Source organism: Bacillus rossius, chromosome 3, assembly GCF_032445375.1.
Source record: "Bacillus rossius redtenbacheri isolate Brsri chromosome 3, Brsri_v3, whole genome shotgun sequence".
Classification (NCBI taxonomy): Eukaryota; Metazoa; Arthropoda; class Insecta; order Phasmatodea; family Bacillidae; genus Bacillus; species Bacillus rossius.
The window spans coordinates 47572946-47599681 of record NC_086332.1 but is presented as its reverse complement, the minus strand read 5'-3'; the positions used below and the strand labels follow the sequence as shown (position 1 = coordinate 47599681).

The window sequence follows — 26736 nt, the reverse complement described above, 5'->3', positions numbered from 1 at the left end:
TTTGTTCTTTAAAGTATTAGGTGTTCTTTTTACCAAAAACCCTATAAACGAATAACTAGTAACAATTATGCAATTTTAAGTAAATATTTTATCTGTACGACTTGCTACGAATAGATCATAACCATTATTCCAGCCCTGTTCCAGAAATGAGTCACTCAAGATATTGTTCTTCCAAACCTCTATGAGACATTTAAATGTAATTACATAAAAGGTGTTAATATTCAGAGGGAAAAAACAAACAGAAATATATTTATGATCGTGAAAGTTAGTGAGTGTGGAAACAAAATTTACCTATTCTTAAAGACGCGCGTGATATATATAATAATATAATAATCTCCTTTAAACATTTTAGTAATTTTTTTCTTTGAACTATATCTTTTCTGTAAAAGTCATTAGAGATAAAAACAAACCACGTATATTTGGAAAAAAATCGACTCAGCTATACAGGGAACTATTGCCACCGTTCAGCAGATGCAAAAATCGTTTTATCCTCAATGAGATCAGATAAGTGGTGTTCACTTTGTAGTCGTAGTACCATAAACAGAAACACTGCGTTTGTACGGCATTCCCTACCAAACAGATTTTGTTGTTCCTATAACAATCTTTTAATCCAATGAAGTAGGAATGGATAGAAAAAATCATGTTTCTGTTGAACTCCATGGAAAAAAAAAATTTACATTCCTGTACAAAATAAACTGTTAATAATTCAGTCTCAGTTTTAGTCCCAGATAATAAATGAAAACTTTGCAGTAATTAGTCTGGCAAAATAAATAAACCTGTGATTTATGAGTAAATAATAAGCCCTCGCACGAACGTAATAAAAATATAATCGTATCATCTCGTAAAAAATGTGTAAGTTAAGAATAAGGCCTGCCAGTTTATTTTGAATGGGTGTCAAATAGGGCCTAATATATGGTGGTGATTATATTTCTAAAATTAGTTTAATATATATCGATGATATTTACTACGTTTCCCAACTAATCTATACTAATAATAAAACGGTTCGAGGTAAATAGCTTGTACATTCGATAAAATTATGAAACAACACTTGAAATAGCTACTAATATTATTTAAAACGCCCCCCCCCCCCCCCCCCCATTTTATCGGTTAGTTTGTATGTCTGTATGTTACATCAATCGAAAACTACTTGAAGGATTTTGATAAAACATTTTTATTAGTAAGGCCATTGGCTAACTTAAACACTTGGCTATATGCATATAATTAAAGAACTCCGCCTCTAAAGCCGAGGCCACACAGAAAGCTACACGATGTTCGCGATGTTCGCGATATTCGCTATTTTTGCGATGTTCGTTTCACCAGGTGGCCAGACAGGATAGTCTAGTTCTCGATGTCGGAGATATGCATGCCGTGGGATTCAAGTGATGATTCCGACGATGATTTTCTGCTGGCTCTCAGTAAACGTAAAAAAAAAAAAAAAAAAAAAAAGTTCATGAATTTAATATAGAAACAAAAGAATTTTAAGCATTTCTTTTGATGACGAAGTTGATAGTGAGGACGAAATCAATTTTTATGGATTATTTCAGGATAAATTCAACTAAGTTTGATAGCGTCCCATTGGAATAAAATCCCAGGCATTGTCCTACATATCCTACCTTCTCTATATTCTTCCATCGATTTATTCCATAAAAATGGATATTTTCGTAATCTTTCAATTAAATTTTCCATCGACTTGATTGTTTAAAGCACAATACTGAGATATATTAAAATTCATAAAAATCAAACGCAGAAGTACAGCAAAATTCCGTTGGAAAACAGATATTTTTGGTTATCTACGCATGCACGAAGTCAACGACGTTCATAAAAATATCCGAGAACCAAACACCCGGTGACGTCACCAGGATCGCCAACATAGCGAACATAGCGAACATAGCGAACATAGCTAGCTTGGTGTGGCCAGTGACACATAAGATCCAGCTGGCTATTCTTTCTTTACTCGCGTAGAGAACATGGCAAACATAGCGAGCATAGTGCTCTGTGTGGTTGAAGCAAGGGAGTGAAAAATATGATTTTAAGATCATTAATTTTATCTCTAAAACCAATAAAGCATAATAAAATATATCAGGCATCGATGACAAATACATCAAAACAACCATAATTGTACCATTTTGCGAAATTTAAATCCTAAGAGGTATAAAAGATTTTTGAAAATAAAATGAATATTTATGAATCTATTAGAGCTAGAGGTAAAATTAAAAGTGAAAAATAAAACATGCAGATGTACAAATATAATAGTTTCTTTCATTTTTTTTTAATTTGGCCTTTATTTTCCACATATTTTTATGATGTATTACTACCCCCAATCATTTCAATTAAATAATATTCCTACAGCAACCAAATTCGAATTGGTTGTAGAACGTCGTTTAATTAAACATAATTCAGACTCTCAATGTTCTATGCTAAATACTGTCTCTATTTTTAATAGTAAAAATGTTCACTTTAGACCATAAGTCGTTTGATGTTTTCAACTTATTTTGTTGTAATGAACCTGCAGTTTAAATTAGATTCATAATGTATTATAATTTATTCTCCTTCATCAGGATGGCTCAGCATGAACAGCACCATTAATATTCGTGCTTAGAGATGTCTTTACTTCATACATTCCGTTATTAATTTTTTTTGTTACCTGTTCGTTCTCATTGTAAGACGATTTTCCCAGCTCTTGCACCGGAAGACCTAAAAAAAAAAAAATAATAATTGAAAAGTCTTGTGAATTTTTATGTGTAGATCTCTTACTTTTAATTATTGACTTTGTAAGAAATAATAAGTTTACATTCCCTCAATCACTTAAAAAATTAAGTAAGCATGTTTTGATAAGAAATACAAAGATAAATCCTTGGGTGTGAGCAGTAAACAGAATATATTCCAAAATAATAAAAATTAAAGGACATTAACAAGAAACCAACCTAAAATAATGATTAAATTTTTTGTAAACAGGATTACATTGTATTATGTGAAGGAGGTTATCAGACAGATGTAACTGACTTTTATCTTATGTATGTAGGTACATTCTCAGTTCTATAGTGCAAAGGTGTTACAAATATTTTTTTTGACGTGCCAATTATGTTATTTTATTGTATTTGTCGACTTTAGAAATCGCAACATGTCTGGCTGTCCTAGTTTACCATTATAATTATGTTTGCAGCGATCCTCTTTGGGTAGGAGAATAGCGGTTTCATAGAACTGGATAATTGTTTAATCGAGCAAAACAATAGAAACAGTAAAATTTATCATTTAACATTTAAACTCAAATTAAACAACACATTAGGTTCAAAGGAATATTTTTCTTACCAACAAAATGGCTGCAACTACAGTATATATCTCATTGACGAAGGTACATATTCAGTTTTGTTGAAGTTGAAATTTCATTTAGTTCCTGTTTGAGGAAAGAACAATTTTATTGTTACATTTATTCGTGCACTGCCTTTGGTATTTCATGAAAACAAGGTTAACTTCATACGTATATATTTAAGTTTAAATAAAGCAATAATTGCAATTTTCGAAAGTTGGACAGCGAAGTGTAATTGGCGACATGTCAACACGCATTTTAGGAGCGCTACAGTCCATACATGACTTTAAAATTTCGCAAACTCTTCTAAAGAATATTTGTATTGTCAACAAAAAGAGCGCACAACATTAATGAAAAATAATTTATTTACCTTTTCTGAAATAAAAACATAAGAAACGGAGTCAGAAAAAGCAGCACAAAATATAAATTACAGTTTAAACAATATCTCTTAGAGCCACATATACAAAAAATGTTTAGATACAAGAATTGTTACTTTGAGGCAAATTTTTGTTTATTAAGTAGTCACTTAAGAGCATTTATAAAATTTAACATACATATTGTCTGCAAACATTTTAAATAGGCAGGAATTAGCTACATTCTATAGGCTACGTAGATTGAGGTGAGTAAAATTGGGTCCAACAAAGAGGTCCTATTTTTGATTTGGGATGTCGCGTAGTCTGTTTTTTTTTTTTGCTGACTGACCTATTATTATTCGTTGTGTTTACTTTTGCCAGTGCGTTCTCGATACGTGGTACATAATTTATCCTATCAGAATTGTTACTATTCAACACATACAGATGAGATGATTCTAGCGAGTAATAATATTTACTGTCCAAATTAAGCAATACATTTTTTTCTTAAGCGTCTTCTATAATTTTTTCTTGAATTTTTGCTGTAACCTCTCACCTCACTTACGTGAAAACAGAATATAACTAATTTCTCTTTACAAATTAACATAAATTCCGCTGATCGTTCAGTAGCAATAAATTATGTGATTTTTTATAATTGTGATTACCATATATATATTAAGAATTTATTATTAAAATATATTATAAGATATTTATTTCATATAATTCTGATACATACGAGAGTGTATCAATCAATTACGCACATGTAAATTTTAAAGTAGGAAAATAATGAGTAAAACTGAAGTTATTGACTAAAAAGGTAACTAGAGGGCGCTACTTAAGGGACGCAAAACAAGATCTCGTTGTTCCACATACCGATAGCGTTCGTCAGTCACCGGTAAAATTGCATTAGTGATTACATCGTCAACTGCGGAGGAGAAACGATCTGTGATAAGATTTCTTTGTGCAAAACGAAATAAAGTAGGATAGATCAATTCGGAGATGGTGGAGGTTTACGGGAAAGACTGTATTGGCCGTACCAACGTGTTTTGCCCAATTCGTGACAAATTGCAGGAATGCGGTCGGGAAGTTTTGGAGCATCCACCCTACAGCCCGGACCTGGCAACCTCATATTTCCATCTGTTTGGACTATGAAGAGGTTCCTCGGTGGTAAGAGGTGTGACTGACGACTAACTCAAACGGGTCGTGCGAATGAGGCTCCTCTTCTCGCAGCCGACGGAGTTCTACGAGACCAGAATTCTCAACTCTGACACATCGTTGGAACAAATGCCTCAACATGCATGGAAGTTATGTGGAGAAGTAATAAATGGGTAATAATTTCATTTCTCTTTTCATATTGTCATTAATTGTGTTTACATTATGTGCGTTATTTATTGACACGCCCTCGTATTTATTAAGACGGTTTGTACACTACAGTTAATAAAAAATTAAGAAAAAAATTCATTAGTCGACATAAAATTTAGGATTAAATATACACGTTTATTAGGCGGTCCTAAAGAAATTATTAGTATTTTATAGTAAGGTACCCCACAAGCGTATCGCCTGACAGCACATTTTTTAGGGATTGTTATTTCGTGAAACTTGTTGTACTAACTTATTATATTATAGTTATAACACACGGTCGGGTTGTGTATATCTTCTACTTCTACAGCTGTGCTACAAAGGAAGATAAGTACTGGGTGAATATCGAAACCTGATGAAACAGAAGAGGCCTACTGCGTAGTGTCGGTAGTAAAGGCACCTGGGAGAACTGTCTGGGCCTGGGGCGAAGGTAAAGGGGAAGGTGTTGGAGGACCTTTCTGCGGCGCTGCTCCTGGTGGTATCTGTTGGCACAAACACACAAATACATTAATTATATTTTAATTGCCGGCTCTCTGTCGGCACACCGGATCTCCGTGCGAGGGATTCTGGGTACGGGTCCCGGGAAACTCATGGATATAAATTTGTAATTGTAAAATTGGATACAAGAATTCCGAAGTCAATGAGAGTCTAAATGTCAAATAAGTCATAAAGGTGGGAATTGTTGGCTCGTTGGTGCCGGGTTCGATTCCCGGATGTTCGAGGATGTGACACCTGCGGGAAGATTCCCTCCCCGCGCCCAGGACTGCGTGGTGTGTTGTCCTTTCGCCTCCACACTGCGGGAGGCAGGGGCAATCCACCGCAGAATCCCCCTGCCGTGGGATTCCAACATCCAACACCGTGGCCTTTCCTGGAGCGTCGTGCCCAGCATAACGATGTTCATGTCCACGCGGATTGCAGTAGCTTTAAAATTTACCTACATTGAAAGATACCTTTGCGCACATTCATGCCATTTTTGTCCAAAACTCAGTTCTTTAAGTGGCATTTGAATAGAGAGAAAAATATATTATTGTCATCATAAAGTACATTCTTGGGTTGTGAAAATCGTGCTTACTAAGTTGTCAAATTAAAATTTTAATGTAACTATGTAGGAACAATTGGGAATGACGAATCTAAAACCTTGTATTAACTTGTGGCAATTTTAAGGGAAATATTTTTCTCCTTTTAAGAAAATAATAAGTTAATATATTAGTTTTACAAGATAAAGTAGTTTATCATTAAATTGTGTCCGTGATATTTAATTGGTCACATTATGAATATGATGTCATTATCTTATATATTATTTCTCTAGCCTGTTTTTCTGTCGGTCCACGAGATATTCCTTAATCCTTCATCAAATTCCATTATTTACCCCTCATTTTAAAGCTTATCGTGCTGGCTAATGACGAAAAATAGACCCACGGTCAAAAAATGAATCGTCTCTCTTAAATTTGGGATTTAAAGTCATCTAAGAAGAGGTCTTTTATTGGATGCGTCAATTTTTCGATAGATATCGAATCGAATATCCACTTGAAGCATCAAAACATTTACATATTTCTTTTTAAAATTGTACTTCCGTCATAATAAACAACGTATGATAAAGACATCTTGAAGGATCCTTCATCTTAACCAAAACATTTCACCAAAACACCTCTTAACCAAAACTTCTGGCACGTCAGACTTTTCTTATAAGTAAGTACTTTTGAAATTACTTTTGATATTTTGTATCAAAAACATAACCTACAAACATAACTCATAATTCATAATGGTCTGTTGGTAGACAACATCTTTCTGTTCATGCTACTGCACTGAGAACAACAACTCAGTTACCTAAAATATCATTGTTATCGTTTAGCAGTTAGAGACGGTTTCAGTATACTTCAACATAACCAAAATTCAATCAAAAAACCACTTTAACAAAACTTCTGGCACGTCAAACTTTTCGGTAAATATTTAGTTGGGCGATATGTGTTAAAAAAAAAATTATAAAATCCGAAAATACTTTTATTCTATGCTGTTTAACTTTGAGGCCATTTGTGGCGGCCTCAGTCGTCTTGATTTTTATTATAATTTTTATGGTGCGTAAAGGTTGTTTTAAGATGAGTAAATTGTTTTATAATATTATTTATAGTATTATACTAGTTAATGGTGTATGTAAATTATTTATTTGTTGTTTTGTTGTACGCTTATTATTATTATTATTATTCGGTAGTGGCAACCACTAGAAATAACCAGAACGATCGAGCGGAGTGAGGGGGGGGGGGGGGCAGTACAGGAGGGGGTGGTGACGTCAGCTGACGTGAGAAGGGGAGAGGGCGGCCAGCTGTTTTTGACAAACAGTGTGTGTTGACCGCGGGCCGCGGAACTATCCGGCAGAGACGAGAATTGGCTTTTCAGCGATGAGCTACGAGTGCGACGTTACGTGATTACGTGATGACGGTAATGCCACGACACCCTCGGCGAAGTAACACCAGTCGTGGTGTATGAGAATGCGATATCGTGGGCCTAGTGCACTGGTCATCAATGTAGCGCGATGCTACAGGCGCTACAAGGTGAGCGGGGTTTACATCCGACCCCGGCGCACACCGACTACAGAGGTATGCCTCTAGAACAAGTAAGTGCGAGAACTGGATTTGTAACTTTTGGTTCCGCTGGTTTGACTTGCGGGCAACGTGTTTAAAACAGAGTGCGGCGATGGAAATTACTGGTAGAACTATCTAGACGCCACTATTTCGTTTTTCCACCCTCCCCTCCTCCGAAATAGACTTTATGGGACTTTGGTTTATTTTAAGCATAGTGTAAGAGTGTTTGTATGCGAATGTAACCAACGTTCATTAAATTTAATTATAGTAATTGAAATGGTATCACGAATTGGATTTATAGGTTGCTTTCCTTTTTTACGGTACTTAATGCTGGTGATTTTATTTCTGGTAATTCATTATATATATGTTAACTATCACAATAAGTTTAGCAGGGCTGTCGGTCAATTTAGTACGTTAATGATTGCTTTTGCGCACTGGTCAAATTTTAAGCCAGTCCATGCGCGTCTATTTAAGTTAATTTTACTACACTTTCATTATCAATATGTCGGTAGAGACGCGTATACGGGACTGGCGCGGCGGGTGCGGACGTGTTCAACTACCCCGGTATAAGGGGGGTTTGCCACAACTTCCTCTTTCATTAAACCTGGCGGAGATATGAAATTCCAAATACTTTAGGAGATATCGAATTTTTTTTAATTTTCATCACAATACCTGTGCATTCATGCGGCGTTTAAGTTTGTTTCTTGTTTACAAGTATGAATTTTTTTCTTGCGGCGTTCACCATTATTTCTTGTTTACGAGTATCAATTTGGATATTGTTGCGCAAGTAATAAGTAAAAAAAAATTACGTGATTTCCTCCTGTTCATCCTTTGTCCCGGTTTGTTAGGTCAGGTCAGTTACATTATAAATACTTTAAAACTAAACAACCATTAAAATTAATTCATATTATTTTTAATGTCCGCTTAGTTTGAAAGTATTTAGAATGTAAATGATCTGACTTAATCGACCATTTTAATTAATTAGGCATTCACGAACACACGGCAAAATAAAAAATGTCTGCGGTCGAATGATTGCACAGGTTTTGTATTGCAAAATAAGAACGGCGATATCTCTTAAAGTATTTATAATTTCTTATCTCCGCCGAGTTTTATGAAAAGAGGAAGTTAAAAAGCATAGAATAAAAGTATTTTCGGAATTTAAATTTTTTTTTAACAAATATCGCCCAACTACATATTTGCCAACTTTTCTTATAAGTAAGTATTTTTGAAATTGGTGTGCACTGCGGAATTCCGCACGGGTCGACTAATTGTTTTGGTTAGACAGGATCTTTAGATTTACATATATACACAAAGAAATAACAAGTAACTGGTGGATTTGATTGTTTATCAAAACGAAAAGTAAAAGTATTTATGTGCTGATAAATTTGCCTATTCGCTCACAATGTAAACAGATCTAACGGCGTGCGACATGTTTGCAAAAAGTGCATCAGGAAACCTTAAGCTACTTTGGTTAGGATGCGATTGAATATCTCATTGTTCAAATTTATTTTATTAAAAGGTTTATCATCTTTGAAAAATGTCAAGTTAAATATATTTACTCACTGCATCTTCATCCATTATCGAAGAAAAGTACTGGTAGTAGCATCAGTCACGGGAACATCTGAAGTCAAGGCAAAACAAATTCTGTTTTTGCCCAGGTGTGTAGTTTATTATTGCATAGATGTAATAGTTTACGAAATGTTCAAATAAATATGTGAAACACAAGATTGCGTACAATCAAGTGAGTCAAATTTCTATGGTATAAGCCAATTATAACAAACTTGTGTGAAGTTATGTTTTAATTTTAGGGACTACCTCCAACTTTAATGTTAAAATATCCCTCGATAAATTTTTTGAAGAAAAACGCAAAATAAATAAGGAATTTTCGTAAATGCACAAAAACATATGTTAATATACAGTTGTTGAAAATTAACGCACAAAAATTATCTTTTAATAAAACCTTTAAAAACTTGTCTTGTATAAAACAAAAACACCCTTCTTCCTAACCCGTACATGTTCACTTATTTGATAAGGAACACAGAAAACGAAAAGGCAGTCGTGTAGACTGTCCACAAGAGTGAAAACTTTGTTTTTAAATGTGTTATATGACATGATTTCTATGTCAAATCTACGCAAGAAAATTATTGTGGTATTATATCACTAGCATGTCGGTGACGTGAACCCAAAACTTTAAAATTAGAAGAAATGGTTGAAAAAAAATGAACTTAAATCCTCAAATAATCAACATTACCTCTCATAAATCAATAACATGATATTTGAAGAAATTCTCTATGTAAATAAATAAACATAATAAATAATTTCCTCAACTTAACTACCTACTAAGAAATAGCCAATACTCGCAATATGTACCACACAATAACGTTAAAATTTCCTTGGAAAATAAAAATAAAATGAAAATCTTATAATTTTAAAGTTAGAATAAATGAAGTTTTATTCTTTAAAAATCTAAAAACCATGAACTTAAATCCACAAATAAAAAACATTCACTACATAAACAAATAGACAAAAGAAAATCGCCGCGCGGAGTAGCGAGAATGAACGCCGCTCTTCTGGACTATTCGGGCATCGGGTCGGCCCTTGGATGACGCGACTCGTCACAGCCGCTGTCGTCGGTTCTAGAAGGCCACCTCAAGTACTTAAGCAGTGACGCCGGCCTCCGCGGGAGTTGCGAGCGGATTCCGAGAGTTCGGAGAGTTCCGCGAGTGAAGGAAGTGGGACATCGGCGAAGAGGGTGAGAGACCCTCTCGAGAGTGCTACTGAGTTACGCGAGACTGTGTGTGTGGACAGGGGCGAGGTAAGGGGCGAACCACTGTTGAGTCTAGCTCCAGTGAGGAGTGCGAACTGCGGAACTGTGGAAGACATTGAGTGGCTTAAGAATAAACATTTTTAGGTACCAGTGATTTGTGATCGGATATTTTTAAGTACAATTATTTATTAATGTAAATATTATTAATTGAAAAACTAAAATAAAAACTAAGTGGCTATCCCTTACGAATCCAGATTTCCCACATAAGTCGTAACAATAGTAAAGTCCGTAAATGTAATGTTCTATTCTAAGAGTGTATAATAACAAACGTATTGAACGTATTTAAAGTAAACAGTTTAGTTCTAAGTAAATAAAAATTTATTTCCTCCTTAACTTACCTACATCGTCAAACAAGAAAAAGAGAAACTGTGACTATAAATATATTATATATTTTTATCTTTAGTATAATATGAGTTATAAATTTTGAAACAGAACGGAAATATAATAATCATAACCTCGGTTGGCATTATTAAGGTTGATCACACTACAACAGACGATCGTGTTACGGGGTGACCACGTGTGACATGCCTGGTCAGCCGTCGAGCCATGGTTCTATTAGAAACACGAAAGGAGAGCAGGGGATGTAGCGGGTAAGAGGTACAGGAAGGGGAGGATATGGTTGGACGGTTATTTCTTCATCGACGACCCTGGGGAAGGGGGGTAGGGTTATGTCACAGTGCATTGTTGTCGCAGAACTCCAGATAATAATAATTTACAAACCGCTCAAAATCAATTAAAAGCGTCTGATTACGGATAAAATTTAAGAGCAATTACACTTATATATACAAGTTTGTTCCATGGTTTCGTCTATAACGTGCATTTTTAGGACAATGAAGAAAGATAAAATGGGTGTTTCGACGTAAGTTTTAAGGTGTGTAAAAAAATTCTAAACACAGTACTGTAAAAGGCATAAGGACGTGCAGGAAGCCTTTGTCTTTAATATTGCACCTTAAAATTACAGGGTTACCTCTTGAAGTCCCATAGAGATGCGTTACCGTTACGCCTTTACAAACACACGCACGCGCGATCGCGCGCTCACACACACACACACACACACACACACACATATATATACACACACACACACACACGAGCGCCCTGGTCGTCCGAGGACTCCGAGATGAGCTGATCCTGGGCCTACCATGGTTGGTCCAGGAAGATGCCACCATCGACATTCGCCAGGGCCGTCGCACGGTGTATGGCGTGGGTCGAGCGGTTCCCGCCCTTCCCGTAAATTTCCCGTAAATCGTAGTCTTTTTATACCCTGTGTCGCTTTTCCAACGGTAACCTTGATACACTTGAAATTGATAAGGAAATAATTCTGCAGCTGCCATAATTTCGCAAATGGGCCCATACGTGTTATTCTTAGACATTTCTGTACAGTAAATACCTTGAGTATCATAAGGGGCGCCAGATGGCATTTGGGTGACGCATTGAAACCTTGTACAATTATTTGATACATGCTTAACAATTTCGTTTCTAATTTCGTCAGCCTTTGATACGTTGCCGTACATCAGTAGGGACAGAGTAGAAAATAAACACGCTCCGTCACCTATAATCTCGATAATTCGGAAAGGGATATATTGCCCACCTATTAAAATAAATTCTACGTTCATTATTTTAATCCAAACAAATAAATATCAATATGAATTGAAAAAAAAGTGTCATTAAAACTCACCAACACAACGGGAGTAAATTGAAATTATAAAAGCACCGTTTGTCAGTACGCCACTGCCGAGCCCGTTGCCATGGAGACGCAGAAGGCATCAACAATGGCCCGTTGCCATGGTGATTTTCTACCAAAAAACTGGATTTATGATCTTTAACGTCCCCCGAAACTCCCCTTGGGATCGGATTTCCTCAGAATCCGTTCTTAGTGAGCGTATACATCACAATATGAGTAACTATGCTAAATTTGAAGACAATCGGGTGTATAGTTTCGGAGATCTCGTGATGAGTGAGTGAGTGAGTCAGTGAGTGGTATTTCGCTTATATATATATATATATATATATGTGTGTGTGTGTGTGTATATATATACACACACACATACACACACACACACACCATTTGGATGCTGCCAACTGACTATAAGGTTTAAATTTTAAGAAAAAATTTCTTGAAAAGGTTTGTTAGTTTTACGATCATGAACGCTAGGCACTAATAAATAATTAAACTATTTTTTATCTGTAATAATTAGTTAAATATATATTACAGTTGCCATACACTATTAATTACACTTTCGTGTCTCAGTAAATTCTTATTTTAAATATAAAACTTTAAAACGTGTTCAAACGACAATTAAAAACATGATACGGTGCAGCTAAATAAATAAACTAACTAAAAAAAAGTTTTAGACATTTTTGAAGTTATAATTTCATCCGTCCGTCGAAAGTTAAAGCTTGGTGAAGTTTTGACGGACAGACGGGTGACGGGCGGATGCGACGAATCATCGAAAGTCCAGCTTTAGATAGTTTTGGAACCCCAGATAATGAGCTTCCATTCAGTAGCCACGAGTCAATTAGTCACACAAAATTTTTAACCATGAATATTTACCTGTCTCTTTAGGAGCAGAAAATACGTATCCGGTGAGCAAATTTGATACAGAAAATGAAATTTATAGGGAGAAAAATGGATGTTATGAAAATGTAAAACCCCAACATGGTGTGAAGCCCAACATTAAACGAAGATACTAACTGCAGCTCTTGGACTGTTTCTGGCGAATAAAAATTCAGGAAGTTCATCAGAATCTGTAATCACAGCGAACAAACAATCACACTCAATAAATCACTGACTGTATATTAGACTATAGAACCAAAAACCGAATGCAGAATTATTAGAAAACTTATAACTATAGTTTGTTTTATAAAAATGTAAATATAATGAAACCAGGATAGAATAGGAATATGCCTGAATGAATGGAGAAATCATTAAACAGCTTGGGTCATAGAACAACAAATTAATCAGGAATTACTTAATTTAATTAAGGTCTATTTAGACAGTCTCTTGATTAAATGCTATACAATTCTGTAAACTTGTTATTTCTCTAACTTTTTAACGCTCAGACTAAGTTTATAACAACGTGGATATAAAATTGCTCTAATTAGTCTAGAAGCAGGTTATGAACAACTTCTGCTCCCACCGGGAATCCTACCCATGGCTTGTGATAGTTAACGTTAATGGAATTTACTGTGGCCCTTATTTATTGGTGGGTTGTACTTAGGCCTCCGCTTACCTCCCGGCACACATACGGTTAGCAGAGCTTCAGAATAAACCATGTGACTTAAAACTACTACTACTACTACTACTCTCTTTCTGTATATAGCCTATACATACATATATATGGGACCAGTTTACGAAATACATTTAATAATACCACAAGGGCGTATGAGTAGTTCTGTTTGTATTTCGTTTTAAAAGAGACAAATGAGTCGAAACGCGGGTTTTCAGAATATCAATTTTTAAACATGAAACAGCCGGTACGGTCTCTTGAAAGCACTCAAGGTACTTGCATTACACCTGTACCTTCATTCGTCCACAATGCTGTTAGCAGCGCCTGCAGGTTTGTGGTGCCTGCCTGTTAAGTGTTGCCTACTTGCGGGTGATGCCTACTGCAGGTGGTCCTTCCCCGAGTGCAGGGAGCCTACCAACATGCAGTGCCTGCCCGTTTGTCCTTTTGATATTGTTTTCTCTACATGTGTATGTATTTCTTTTGTTTGTCGTTATGTTGTTCCCAACTTAAAAGTCCATCAACTGTTGATGGGCGTAAGACAAATGGTTAATAAATTAAAGAAATAATACTATGGTTACCGCTCAAACCTGTGCACAACGAGATGACCGCGAGACAGTTCAGAGCCTTGCGCTTAGAGGCTATACCGCGCTAGAAGCACCACCGGGTGTCACGCTTATCATCCCGTCTCACTGACGCAAATACACCCCCGACAGGGCGAGCCTCGTCGACAGCGAGGCCATAAGAGACGCAGCTCCCAAAGACACGGTGCAGGAAAGGACTAGGTGGTGATGCTGTAGTGATTGCTGCCGTGATGTGTTGCTGATACTACTACTACTCAAAACTGTCCAATCTAGAGACGCAGAAGCAAGCACGGTTCCTGACCTACTACAGATTGGTCTACGCAGGATTTCATTTCGGGGAGAAATATAACCTCTTTCCGTGCTGTTTGCTTTAAAATTCTTTCAATTTTTTTGGTGGGATGATAGATGTTTTTAGAATTTCGAGGATGGGGGGTATATATCCCCCATCAGGATCATATAGATAGGTCTGGCAACTTCCTAACCTTTACCTTGGCGTGTCTCGTCCGCTTAGTGAAGCTCGCGGTTGCCATCAAACTAACGGCGCTAGTAGTAGCTGAGCCCATTATTAACATTGTATTTAATAAGTGTTTCGTATATAATTTAGTCATAATGCTATCTCAGTTTTTGAAATTTTTTCTTAGATTAATATTTTTTCATTCGTTTGGATGCTCGGTAAAATGCCTAATCTGCACATTGCCTTAAAATTGCTTCGCATTTGTCAGTTAAGTTGAAGTGGTATTGCGCCTGACTGTAATGAATATTACGGCTTAGAACAATCAAGTTTTTTTTATACCTACCTAACTACCCGATTGAAAGAAACAAGTGTTAATATGCAATACCAGGAATATTAAGAGTTGAAATCTTACTAAGGGGAGGGTCCTAGTCGGGGCTCACCGATTTGACTTAAACAGATGCCCCTTTCAATGTCCTAAAATATCTCGCCTGAGTGAGCTCTGCGAAGCGAGAAAAATCTCTTTCAAAGTTTTAAAGTAGAGTTTAAGAAATATATTTTTCATGACTTATCGAGTCAGCCGAGTGGCGCAGTGGTCAAGCGCATAGTCTTGACAAGTTGTCGGCGCGGGTTCTATGCTCACTGATATGTTTTTTTTAAATTATTTTATTTATCATAATATTAAAATATTAATTAAAAATTAATATTTTTAAACAGTTAAATTACATAATTGAGTAAGGTTTGGACCAAAAGAAACATTTATGAAAATTCTAGCAAGTAATTATCTACATTGCATTTTATTTATTATCAGAAGAAACAAAGCATTTTTTTACAATAAAATAATACGTTCTTATAACAAATCACTGCAGACACGTGGCAAAACTGTACCAAATTGAAGGTAAGAAAAAAGGTTATAATAATGGCCGACTATAGGGGATTTGAAAGATTTTCTAGAGCCATGTGCTCTGAATGCACGAAAAAGAATAAAGAAAAATGACCAAATGGGGATATACCGACAACAAAACGTTGCTAAACGTTTGCTAAACTTCGCTATTGAAGGAAAAAATATTTAAATCACAAGCCATGCTCTACAATAAATAATATATAAAAAAATGTATCATTTAAAACATTTCATGTTTAAATATATTAATATAACTAGATTTCAGTATACTTTACTAAGTTAAATATATTATTTAAAAAAAAACACATTTGGCTGTTTAAATATATTTAAATTGTGTATTTAATAGTTTAATATTGCGAGAAAAAAAGAAAAAAATTGAATTGAAGATATAAAAAATATGTAGTACAAGCAGTCGACTGATTTCCAAAATTTGCGTTTTACCACTGCGCTACGCCACTGACTTAACAAACCGATAAAACATTCTTTAAATTTTACTTTAAAATATTGAAATAGTTTTTTCTCGCTTCGTAGAGCTCACTCAGGCGAGATATTTTAGGAGTTGAAAGGGGCACCTGCCTTATTCTACTCACACAGTTTAAGTCAAATCGGTGAGCCCGACTCCGACCCTCTCCTTGTTAGATTAAAAATAATTAATGAATAAAGTATCACACTTCAAAGACATTTGCTTGAAGATTAAAATGTATAGCAAAATAATATTCTTGATTTAAATATGAACTTAACATTTAAAGAATAATTTCGTATGGGAGATCCCATTTTGTACGGGATCCGTATTCTCAACTTTCCAACTTTTAACTGTCAATTGCGGCAAAGTTACAAGTTATTGCTTTGCTTTAAATCCCTACAAAGCAACCAAAAAAAGTTAAAAAAAAATTCTAAACTTTACCAGACGTTAAAAACGAAACAGAGTTTTAAAATTATACCCACTGTTAAGACTGGTCTCTACTACTACTAGTAGTAGGGGAGCCCAAGCGGGGATTTCGGGATTTACTAAAGCGCGGCAGATTAATATACAGGGGGATACCTTGTACCCGGTTAAGTACCTCCACCAAACATGAGGCCCATATATAAGGCCGCCCGTGAAGGATACAGGATCAGATTAGTAAAAAAAAATTGACCATCAGAAATTCTCGAGCGCGTCAGATTAAGGTAGGGTGAGTTAATTACATCCTAAAAAGTGTATATTCCACTAATCTGACAATTTGAGAGTGACGTAAAGAAAGGGGAGGGCAGAAAAGTTGTAAAAAAAAAACGTCATCTCGACATTCTCGAGCGTAGCTAAAAAAAATTTTATTTTGAAGGAAATAATTCAAGAATAATGAAAAATATTTAATCTGACGATTTCCGCAAGCCGAAATAACAAAAATTCGTCGATAAAGTTAAATCCGTGCAGCTGCGTGATGCCTACATTTCCTTCTCCGCGTTTCTATTCCTCTCTCACTCTTTCTCTATCTATTACTCTCTCACTCCGTCCCCACTCTGGTTTCTGCTGCCATGACGCCATCACAGCTGATCATAAAGACTCGTTCGTGGCATACTGTTTACAACGTGTTTCCAACGTTTGAACTTTTTTTGCTATTTTAATATTATTTATGTGAATAAAAGTTTATAAATATTTAATATTTGTGATATTAATTTAAAATGTGTATTTTGTGGTGAAAGTACCTTACAAAAAACAATTAAATTTGCAGTAGAAACATTAAAAAAAATGTGTAAATATTTTGGAATATCGTCGGAGCAAGCCGGTTATCCGAAAGTCTCGAGGAACATATGATAACCTCGAATTGTCGATGGAATCATCATTAAATTATTTTTATCACGCACAGTGCTATAAATTATTTACTGCAATTAAAATACCGCGAGACTTTCAGTATTTACAAGATCAAAGTGTAGTGGAACATGACAATGCACCGGAAGTTTCGGGAAATAGCTCCGAAACACATGCTCCTGTTTCTGGAGAGTGTTCTGAAGCACATGGTACTGTTGATTCTTTGTTTACTGAGGTTGCTGGTACATCGACAGATGAGTAAGTGCTAATATGACTTCATTTATTAAATATTTATAATATTGAAATTGAGAAACATCTGATAATTTTTAGAATTTTCTTAACAAAAAGCTTTAGTAAGATAATATTAATTAAAAACTTCATTTTTAGAAGCTCTGAAAAATTATAAATGAGATTTTTATAAATAATATTCTATGTCTAGTTTATTTTTAAAGAAAAATCAAACAATTGTCAAGTGTCTGTTAACTTCAGTCTCATAAGTGTTTGTAGAAAATTTTTTTCAATGAAAAAAATTATTTAGTTAAACTTTTATAATCTATAGTATAACGGCTTTATCGATCAACTTCAAAAAATAATCCGCCTTTGAGCTTGAAAAACCACGTCGATCGCCACCAAGCTGGTCAAAATCGGTTGATTCGTTCGAGAGATATCGTGAACGAAAGAAACCCGAAAAAGTGTTTTTTGGGGATTACTCCGAAATTTTTGGTTCGATCAATTAAAACTAGAAAATTACTCATGAGGATGATAAAACTGCGTGAAAATTTCTTGATCCATTCAAAAGTTATTGCGGTTTGAAAATTCCAAAAATAGTGTTCTATGAAACTTCTATCAGACTTTCGAGCTGGGAGAGCTCAAATGCATAGATATATTATTTCTTTGAACTCAGCGAGCTCAAAATATCACATAAATTATATTTTGAGCTCAAAAATGTCATAAGTACAATTTTTAGCGCCCAGGAATGGAATTAGCGGGAAGTTGCAGGGATGGCCTTTAGGGTGAACCGTTTTTCTAATTTTTTTTGTCAGATCAGACGAATCCCTCTAGATAATCGTCAGATTATGAGACAGTACGTTTAGAACAGAAAGATGAACCATATATATCTTAATCTGACGCGCTTGAGTATTTCAAAATGGCGAATTTTTTTTGCACATTATGAAAATGGCCGCGAGTTTGCGTTCCATCGAAATCGTCAGATTAGTGAATGAGAGCTTTTTTTTTGGTGCACTGATCACTCCCTTAGAAAATCTGACGCGCTCGATTAATTTTTTTTTTCATTTTCAACCCTTACATACAACCACCCGCATCATGCAAACGATCAGAATAACATACGTACATTATTAAAAATACGTAGGGCATTGATGCTATCAATATCTGACGCGCTCGAGGATGTCCATGCAACAGTTTTTTTTTACGTATTTAAAATTCTATAGCCGCTTCCCCCACCGATGAAAAGGTATATATCATATAACATTTTTTTCTTCTTATCATCTAAGCTTTGCAACCCAATAGGTCTCTACGACGCTCGAGTAAATCCCCATTTAGCATCGTGGGCTCCCCTACTATAGCGCCGTTAGTTTGCAGGACGCCGACGGAAAATAAAGGTAAGTTGCCAGACCTATCTATATGACAGCGCCCCCCATCTCCCCCTTCCCTTGCATACGCCACTTATTATTGAGCAGTCATTAGGCTGTCATTATTATAATTTAATTATGTTATTTTTTATTTTAAATCGAGTTTAATTTTTATGTTTAATATTACTATTGTGTTGAATTCGGCCCGTTCTACAGTGACACGGGAACGGAGACGGATCTCACGCAACAGTGATTCTAGAATAGCACGCAGACTGAGACGGACCCGTACGGATTAGCTCGGCGATGCTGAGCTCTTCCGTTTACGTAACTCCGTGCGACCAACAGAAGCCGAGAATTCGGCTGCGGTGGTAGCCATGTTTGTTTATGTTCTAAATACGTTGAACATTGTTTTCAAGTACAAGAATACTTATATATTTGAATTTATGGTTTATTTTTTTTATTATAAATGTAAATTCTGGTTGAAATGAAATCTCATTGGTTGCCATTTTTACGTTTCCGGGCATCGCGGAAGCAGCAGAGACTCGATGGAGAAATGTTCCGGGAGATCCGTCTCCGTCTCCGTGCCATTGTTAAGTGAAGTGGTCAGACATCGGGAGGTGGTCTCTCCGCATCGTGCACTGACCTTACGGGCCGGAGGGCGTCTGCCGGCTGGGCCCGCGGCACGGGTGAAGTGCTGCAGCAGGGGCTCGCGCGGCACGTCGTCGAAGCTCGACATGCTCTCTCCCGGGCCGCCCGCGCGCGCGTCGGCACTGCCAGCAGTCATAGAGTCGTGATGCACACAGACAGCGCGCGTAACCTGCGTGTGTCGCGTGGGAAGCCTACAACTCACGTAGTTTCGGTTCCCTGCAAGAATTTCCGAAGATTTCCGAAGTTTTCCGAAGTTTTGCGTTTTGGTATTAACGCCACTTCAGCCGCTAAATCAGAAGTTTCCAATGAAAACAAGCATGTTGTGACTGACCTAACCTAACCTAACCCTTCGATTTTTTTAATTTAAATTTTTGAGAGAAACCCGAAGTTGCACGAACGTGGTAGGGAACCGAAACTACGTGAGTTGTAGGCTTCCCGTGTCGCGTTCTTTGGTTTCAGATCTCATCGAGCTCTGCGTGTCCGCGTTTGAATGGTGTAGTGCATTGCAAAAAAAAAGAATTCTTTAAACCAGAGTATTATTAGTAAACAAACTAACATTGGCTGAATTTTACGATTCTTATTCGCAAACAGTGCTCAGAAATATTTGAAAGTGGATTTTATTTTGTCTCTTATATAGTGAATGCTCTTATCTTACATTTCATGGCAGTAGATCTTTGCTGTTGTTGGGCTTTCTTCGTCTCCATCCAAAAAGCAGACCACCGTTATTCCTCCGAGCCAAACCTCCAAGGCATTTCAAGCCGTGGTCTGCGTTCCTGGTCGTTAACTTCGGGATGGAGGGATGGTCAAGGGTGTTTTAGAAATTGGTTGTTTTATAAGCCACCCATCGCAAACAGACCAAAAAGGAAATAAAAATCCAAAACTGCATTATTATATTTTGGAGTTGCTGACATTTTTTCTAATCATTCTTTAAAAGGGCATTGTGAAGTTTACCTGTCAACGGTAAGGTAGGTTGGGTTAGTTACATTCAATATTGTAAAATTGCGTTAAACCTTTATTAATTTAGGTTTGCTTAATTAAAAATACTGTAAATAGTGCAGATGGTTGGTTAGGCGAAATTAGATACATAACAATAACTGTAAAATAATGTTAACCTTTGTTTAGAATTACACTCACTTTTACAGTATTTTTAAAGTAGCTAACCTAATCTAGTTAACTGTCCTCACATATTTTAGTGAATTTAGAAAAAAATAATCTAAGCAACCGTTAATTTTTTTAACTACTAGAAGATAATTTAAAATATTGCAAAGCAAATTTTAAGAATGATAAGAAAAAATGACAGGAACTAAAATAAAATGAATTATTATCTGATTATTCTTTCTTTTTTTTCGGGAAGATTTTCTAGAAATATGTAGGTACTATGTGAACGAGCTTTGAATGAAAATATGAACTCGCGGTTATATGCCTTATGTACGAGCATAACCTCATTGACGGTGATATTTTAAAATTAATATTTGAACCTTAACATGCATTTAATTTTTTTAATATACTCAATAAAATATGTAAATTTTGGAATAATTTAAACACATAATCTCACAACTCACCTTTTCCTTTTGATTTTTTTCAGTGGCGCAGAAAAAAAAATCACTTGAAATTTTGATAGCAGTTAAAAACAAAGATAATACTCTATACTGAGACATAATAATTGTAGTTGGCACGAGGTGGACACTAAATACGACTTATGTAGAACCATAGAGGTAAAAAGTGGAACATCTTTTGAACGTGTGCACATCCATACGGGCCCTAGTTAGTAGGTACAGCAGTAACCAAGAAGCGTTTCTACCACTTATACATTTCCTAACTCCATGATTAAAAGGCCATATTACCTGCCAGAAAGTCTGGTATATTCCCGGCTGCAATGCTCTAGGCGCAACCGTACTGTCCCAAATGCCTTACCTCTTCCACCCCGAAAACACACAATTACCCAGCAGGACTAACTGCAGTGTTTCCCGGAACTGAAGGAAATATCTAGTGCTTAGCTTTTATTTTACAAGGCTACAATTTTATTCCGAACCTACAAAACGTAAGGAATGTCACTTTCCCACCCATTAAATGTGATTTTGGGTACTTTTTGGTGAAATTTTGCACATCAAAATTAGAGGAACTTTACAATTTATATCGGATTACTGTCAATATGTGATTTCTTAAAAGCACACATATAGCTACATTTCAGTATTTCTTGATTTTTTACACTTGATATTCAAAATAATCTTATTATTACTGTCTTATCTGATTTCGAAAAAAAAACTAATTTTATCCCTCATCCTATTGTTTGACCTTTTTAATTACTCTCTCTTAAAAAAATCCTAGATAACTACGTTTGATTCACGTCAAGATATGTAGTTGACAACACAACATGCGTATATTTAATATTTAAAAGAATGTTATGTTAAAAATCGTAGTGTAAATGTATATGAGAGCAGCTGAATTTACTCGTTATCACATCTCTGGTGAGTACTGGAAGAATCACTTACAATATTTTTTCAAAACATTTTCAAAAAACTTTAAGCACATTCACAAATTTAATTTTACCAATAGAACCTATCAGAGTGTGCGGAGTAGCACCGAAACAAATATTCCACACTTTTTCTGTCACACCTCTTTTTTCCGAGTAGCCTGCTAAATTTAACTGACTCAGAATGGATTGTGGCAAGAAGTATTCCAATTACTGATCCAATGATCAGATGTTTTGTGGTGCTGATATTGCGTATTTTTTTCTAAAGCAAGCTACTTATAACGAGTTCATATATCATGTAATTTGTTTAGTAATTTTCCCGCTGGCTCTATACTGGAATATCCATTACAGTGTACAGGTCTTCAGCTTGGTAATATCCAATGTCTGCAGACGTCACTCCCCATACAAGATAAATATTGACATTATGGGAGAGGAAGATATTGTGTTCTGTTTCTCGCAGTTGAAAAGCAAAGCCATTTCTTTGCTCACTCTAGGAACTCAAAAGTCCTAGTGTGAAAACGTTCGGGTGCTCGTAGACTACGATTCGATTTCCATCTAATGCTAAAAGGGGGTTGTTTCAAGAATTTCCATCACACTGAACGGGAATGTTATGTATCAAATAAACACAATATTTTAACAAAACTGATGTTGCTTTAATTTTTGTCGTGAATTCGATGGTCGGGCGGCCACACCAGAAAAATTGCGACTCCAAGCCGCGACAAACTCAGCCCATCGTTCACAACCACAATCATCACAGAGCATATCCACGTCCATCACCAAACAATGTTCTGCATTCCCCGCCGCTTCTCGCGAGGTGGACGGCTGAGGCTCGCTCGAGCGCTAATTTCGCGCCTCGTTCGGGAGCTCGTTTCGACCCTCTGGCTCATTTATCTTTTTGCCTCATTCGATACCTACCATTATTAGAAGTTATTCCACTCAACTATCACTCACGAGCAAATTTAAATCACGCAAATCGGCCAATTACTTTGGGAGTTACAGTTCTCACTGACTTAAATTCTACGCTCCCCTCCAACGCTCATTACGTCATCACTGCAGATTTTAACCTGGTGAGTCATACGTAACGACCATGAGCAAAGTATGTATACTATACTATGATATATTTACTTCAACTCGGTAACGAGTTTTGAGCGGTGTCGAAGTGACACCCAAAAATGACTGATCAATGCTTTTTTGCAACTCTCTGCAAGAAAAAATAATTTCTCTATGATCGGTACTTACAACTTACCGAGTTCGAGGCGATATTTTCAACAACATATACAATTACATATGGTAGTATATCATTTATATCAACAAGTTTTCAAAACACGTGTTTTTCGATTGGATTGGACAATTAGATACTGTGGACCCTCGATTATCCGTGACCGGGTTAACCAGACAATGGGTTAAACGGGTTCTCAAAAGAAAATTAAACATTTTTTAGGAGGGGAAGCCTAGCCCGGCGAAGTATAATTCATTAGGGAAGGGACAAGAAAGGAGTTAAACTAAAGACTACGTATTAAAAGTAGAAACTAACATACATAGAAACGGTCTAGAATTGCCCATGAGATGAAATACTAGTCCGGGTTGTATTATAACCTAAATACAACTGAATTAGATTATCCGTGATTTTCCCTTATCCGTGCTGACCTCCCCCCCTTCTCCCAATACCACGGTTAATCAAGGCTATACTGCACTTATGACACAGATTATAATATGGTTGCAAACTAATCACAACTGGTGTAGCTAAAATTGTGTTAAAGTAGGGGGGGGGGGGGGGAAACAAGTCTAGGAAAATAACAAATGTAAAAAAAAACTGAAACAAAAAGGGGGGCGTTGAAACCAAATGTATTTGGAGTTCGAACCTACCTGTCTAGCGAATTTCGTTGACATTCCTCAGCAACAGTTGTAGTCTCCACGTTCAACACATAAGTTTGATAAATACATTTAGTTAAAATATTTCAATTTATTTTCCCCTTTTGGAATAATAACTAAATAAAAAGTGGAAGTTTTTTTAAACCTATGTTTGAACCAAAGAAACAGTTATATAATTTCCTGTGATATATACTACAGTTTATAGCCATGTTGTTAGAGCAGAAATAAAATCACGTGGGTTTATAAGCTTTTGAGAACTGTTTCCTTACTAACTAAAAATTATGACCACCGAAGAGGTATACCCAGCCGGAATTTGAAAACAGCAATATCTTGCTCCACAAGCTGGCGTTCTACTGATATAACTATATAACGTATACAATTACATTCATATTCGCATATTTCAAATTCTTACTTGAACACAGCTCAAGCAAGTAAAATAGAAATGTACTACTTCAAATATTAAATTTTATTGTTTCACGTAAAATTAAATGCTATGCTATTTCCATTTACCTCATATCACTATTATGCTCGTATTTTTACTTACCCCTCTCACTTATTGTCAATATTACTTTAAGTTTTACTCTATATTGTTTTGGCAGCTTTCGCTTGTTTGTTTAGTTTCCGTGGACGAGAAACCCTAGGTTTAGCAGGAATTATTAATTAATAATATAATATTTAAAAAAATAAAAACCGAAAGCCAATCTTAATACAGAACATAATTATTTTTTTAACAAATTTCACTACATTTTACTTCTTCTTACTGTCCGTTGAACCTTGACCAGGGGCGTAGCCAGGTTGGGGGGGGGGGGGGTTAGGGGTTCTATACCCCCCCCCCCCCTTCCTTAGACCCATTTTTTTCTTATTTGAAAGCAGGTTTAGCTAAAAGCCTGGGTGTCTTAGTGCTATTACCGGTCACTGCACTGGAGGGGAAGAGTAAGTAAGCAAGCCCTACCCCAGTCGCGAGCAGAAGCTATAAGGTTGTGACGCCGTGACGGGTCCCAAGTTTTCAAATATCTTACACCTATTGTTTTCAACCAGTGTGGTAATTATAAACAGGTGGTGACTGGCTTACTCTTCAAGCTAAAGCTAATTGTTTCCAGGAATTGGCCAGTTCTGCCGAAACCCAATTATTTTTATTCCTTTTTTTTTGTAGTGTCGAGCTTCGAGCATGATTTATGATTTTGAGCGGACTTGGACAAGGCACTTGGATTGATTAAAATATCTTTAATTAATTTCTTACTTCATCACTCAAACAATTTTTTATTAAAAAATCAATAATATTTTTACCATTACAATATTTAAAGTTAAGTACCGAAAACTGCTCAAAAGCACTATTTTACACCTTAAAATTAAAATTTTTCCGGGGGAGGACCCCTCACCCACCGCTTTAATAAGGGGGGAGGGGACCGCGCTTCTTAACCCCCCCCCCCCCCCCCCCCCCCATATACAAATCCTGGCTACGCTACTGACCTTGAAAAGTATTTTGTGAGACTTATCTTCAAGGTCAGACACACTGCCCGAGAGGGAAAAACAATTCCGCGCGACCTAATGGAAGTGAGTGCGTGCAACACAGGCTCTACTATTGTACAGTCCCAGAGAAGAGTGTTGTAGGCAAGTTAAATATAAAAACTTCAGTTTTGCAAAACTGGATATGATTTGAGTGTTGCAAATTACTAAAACAATCAAATAAAATAGAATATTACAGATTTAGTTTCAAACAATCAACTAACAAAATAAAAAAATCGTACGAGAGATTAATTGTGCTGTTACCAAAATTAATGTCTATTTTAAGCAACGCTCAGGACTAAAACTCACATTCGGCAATTATTTATCGCTTTCATAATGATTTATTTTGTTGTCCATAAATGATACATATCACTTAAAATACAAGTTATTTGAGAAAAAATTTAGAGTTAATTTTAAAAATTTCACAAAAACCAGACATTATCATATTTTAAGTACAATTTTTTTTTAATATCTATGCATTTTAAACCGCAAAAACTACAATTTTAAAGCACCTATTTACAACTCTTTTACTTTGAAAAAATAAAAAAAGGTGTATGCACTTATGTAGTAACTTATAAGCTGTAATTCTTTTGATTTAAGACACTGAACTATTTAGAAATGTACTGTAACAAAAATTAATTAATTAATTAAATACTCAGTACTCAATGCTCAAGTTCAATGACCAGGGGCTACCTGAGGAAGTGAATGTGGTGCTGCAGGTGGGCGATGAAATTTCCTCGACCTTGTTTGTTATCTTTCCTCATCTTAATGTACTTGCATATCAGTCCTACATTCACAATTAAATATTTGGTTCAAACATATTTTATGCTTTTTTATGACCATAATCTATATCATCTGTGACGTAGTCAGGGCTACGTGATTCCGTTTGTTGATTACGTTTTCCTTACTTTTTATTTAATTAATGTGTAACTAGGACGCCATTGTACTCCGAGCCTACAGCGTTAAGTGGATCTCGCGACACTTGGAAGGAATGCGAGAGGCTGGCTGAGAGGTGTGCACTCGGCGAGAGACAGCGGGCCTCGTGTGCGCAGGTTGGTGCACAGGGACGTGTCGCGGCGAACGAGTGAGTGGCGCGAGGCAGTGCGGTTGGACCGAGGTGCGAGGTAAGAGACGAGCAGTGGGGAGAGCTCCACTGTCGAGCCGAATAGCGGATTACTTGGAGGACACAAGGCAGTTCAATTGTTATAAGTTAGTAAATACTAGCTGATAAAAATAACTCTATTTAATTCATTTGGGATATTCTTCCGGACCTGTTT

At 36.1% G+C, this 26736-nt stretch overlaps 1 protein-coding gene across 6 annotated transcripts in view; it reads right to left on the bottom strand.

Moving 5' to 3' along the window:
• LOC134531437 (uncharacterized) overlaps positions 1 to 21254 on the bottom strand; it is a 29835-nt gene extending 8581 nt beyond the window's left edge. Inside the window, exons 1-6 of one of the 6 annotated variants that reach the window (XM_063367143.1) lie at positions 21171 to 21254; positions 19604 to 19730; positions 13118 to 13170; positions 9159 to 9216; positions 5417 to 5498; positions 2645 to 2694 (exon numbers count right to left, since the gene is read on the bottom strand). In XM_063367143.1, the coding sequence (XP_063223213.1) occupies positions 2645 to 2694; positions 5417 to 5498; positions 9159 to 9173 (147 nt within the window). In that variant the 5' untranslated portion in view covers positions 9174 to 9216; positions 13118 to 13170; positions 19604 to 19730; positions 21171 to 21254. Of the gene's footprint in view, positions 1 to 2644; positions 2695 to 5391; positions 5499 to 9158; positions 9225 to 12100; positions 12188 to 13117; positions 13171 to 19603; positions 19731 to 21170 lie in introns of those variants that run through there. The other 5 variants (XM_063367140.1, XM_063367144.1, XM_063367141.1 and 2 more) reach the window with 5 other exon arrangements.
• Positions 21255 to 26736: the final 5482 nt, after the last annotated feature.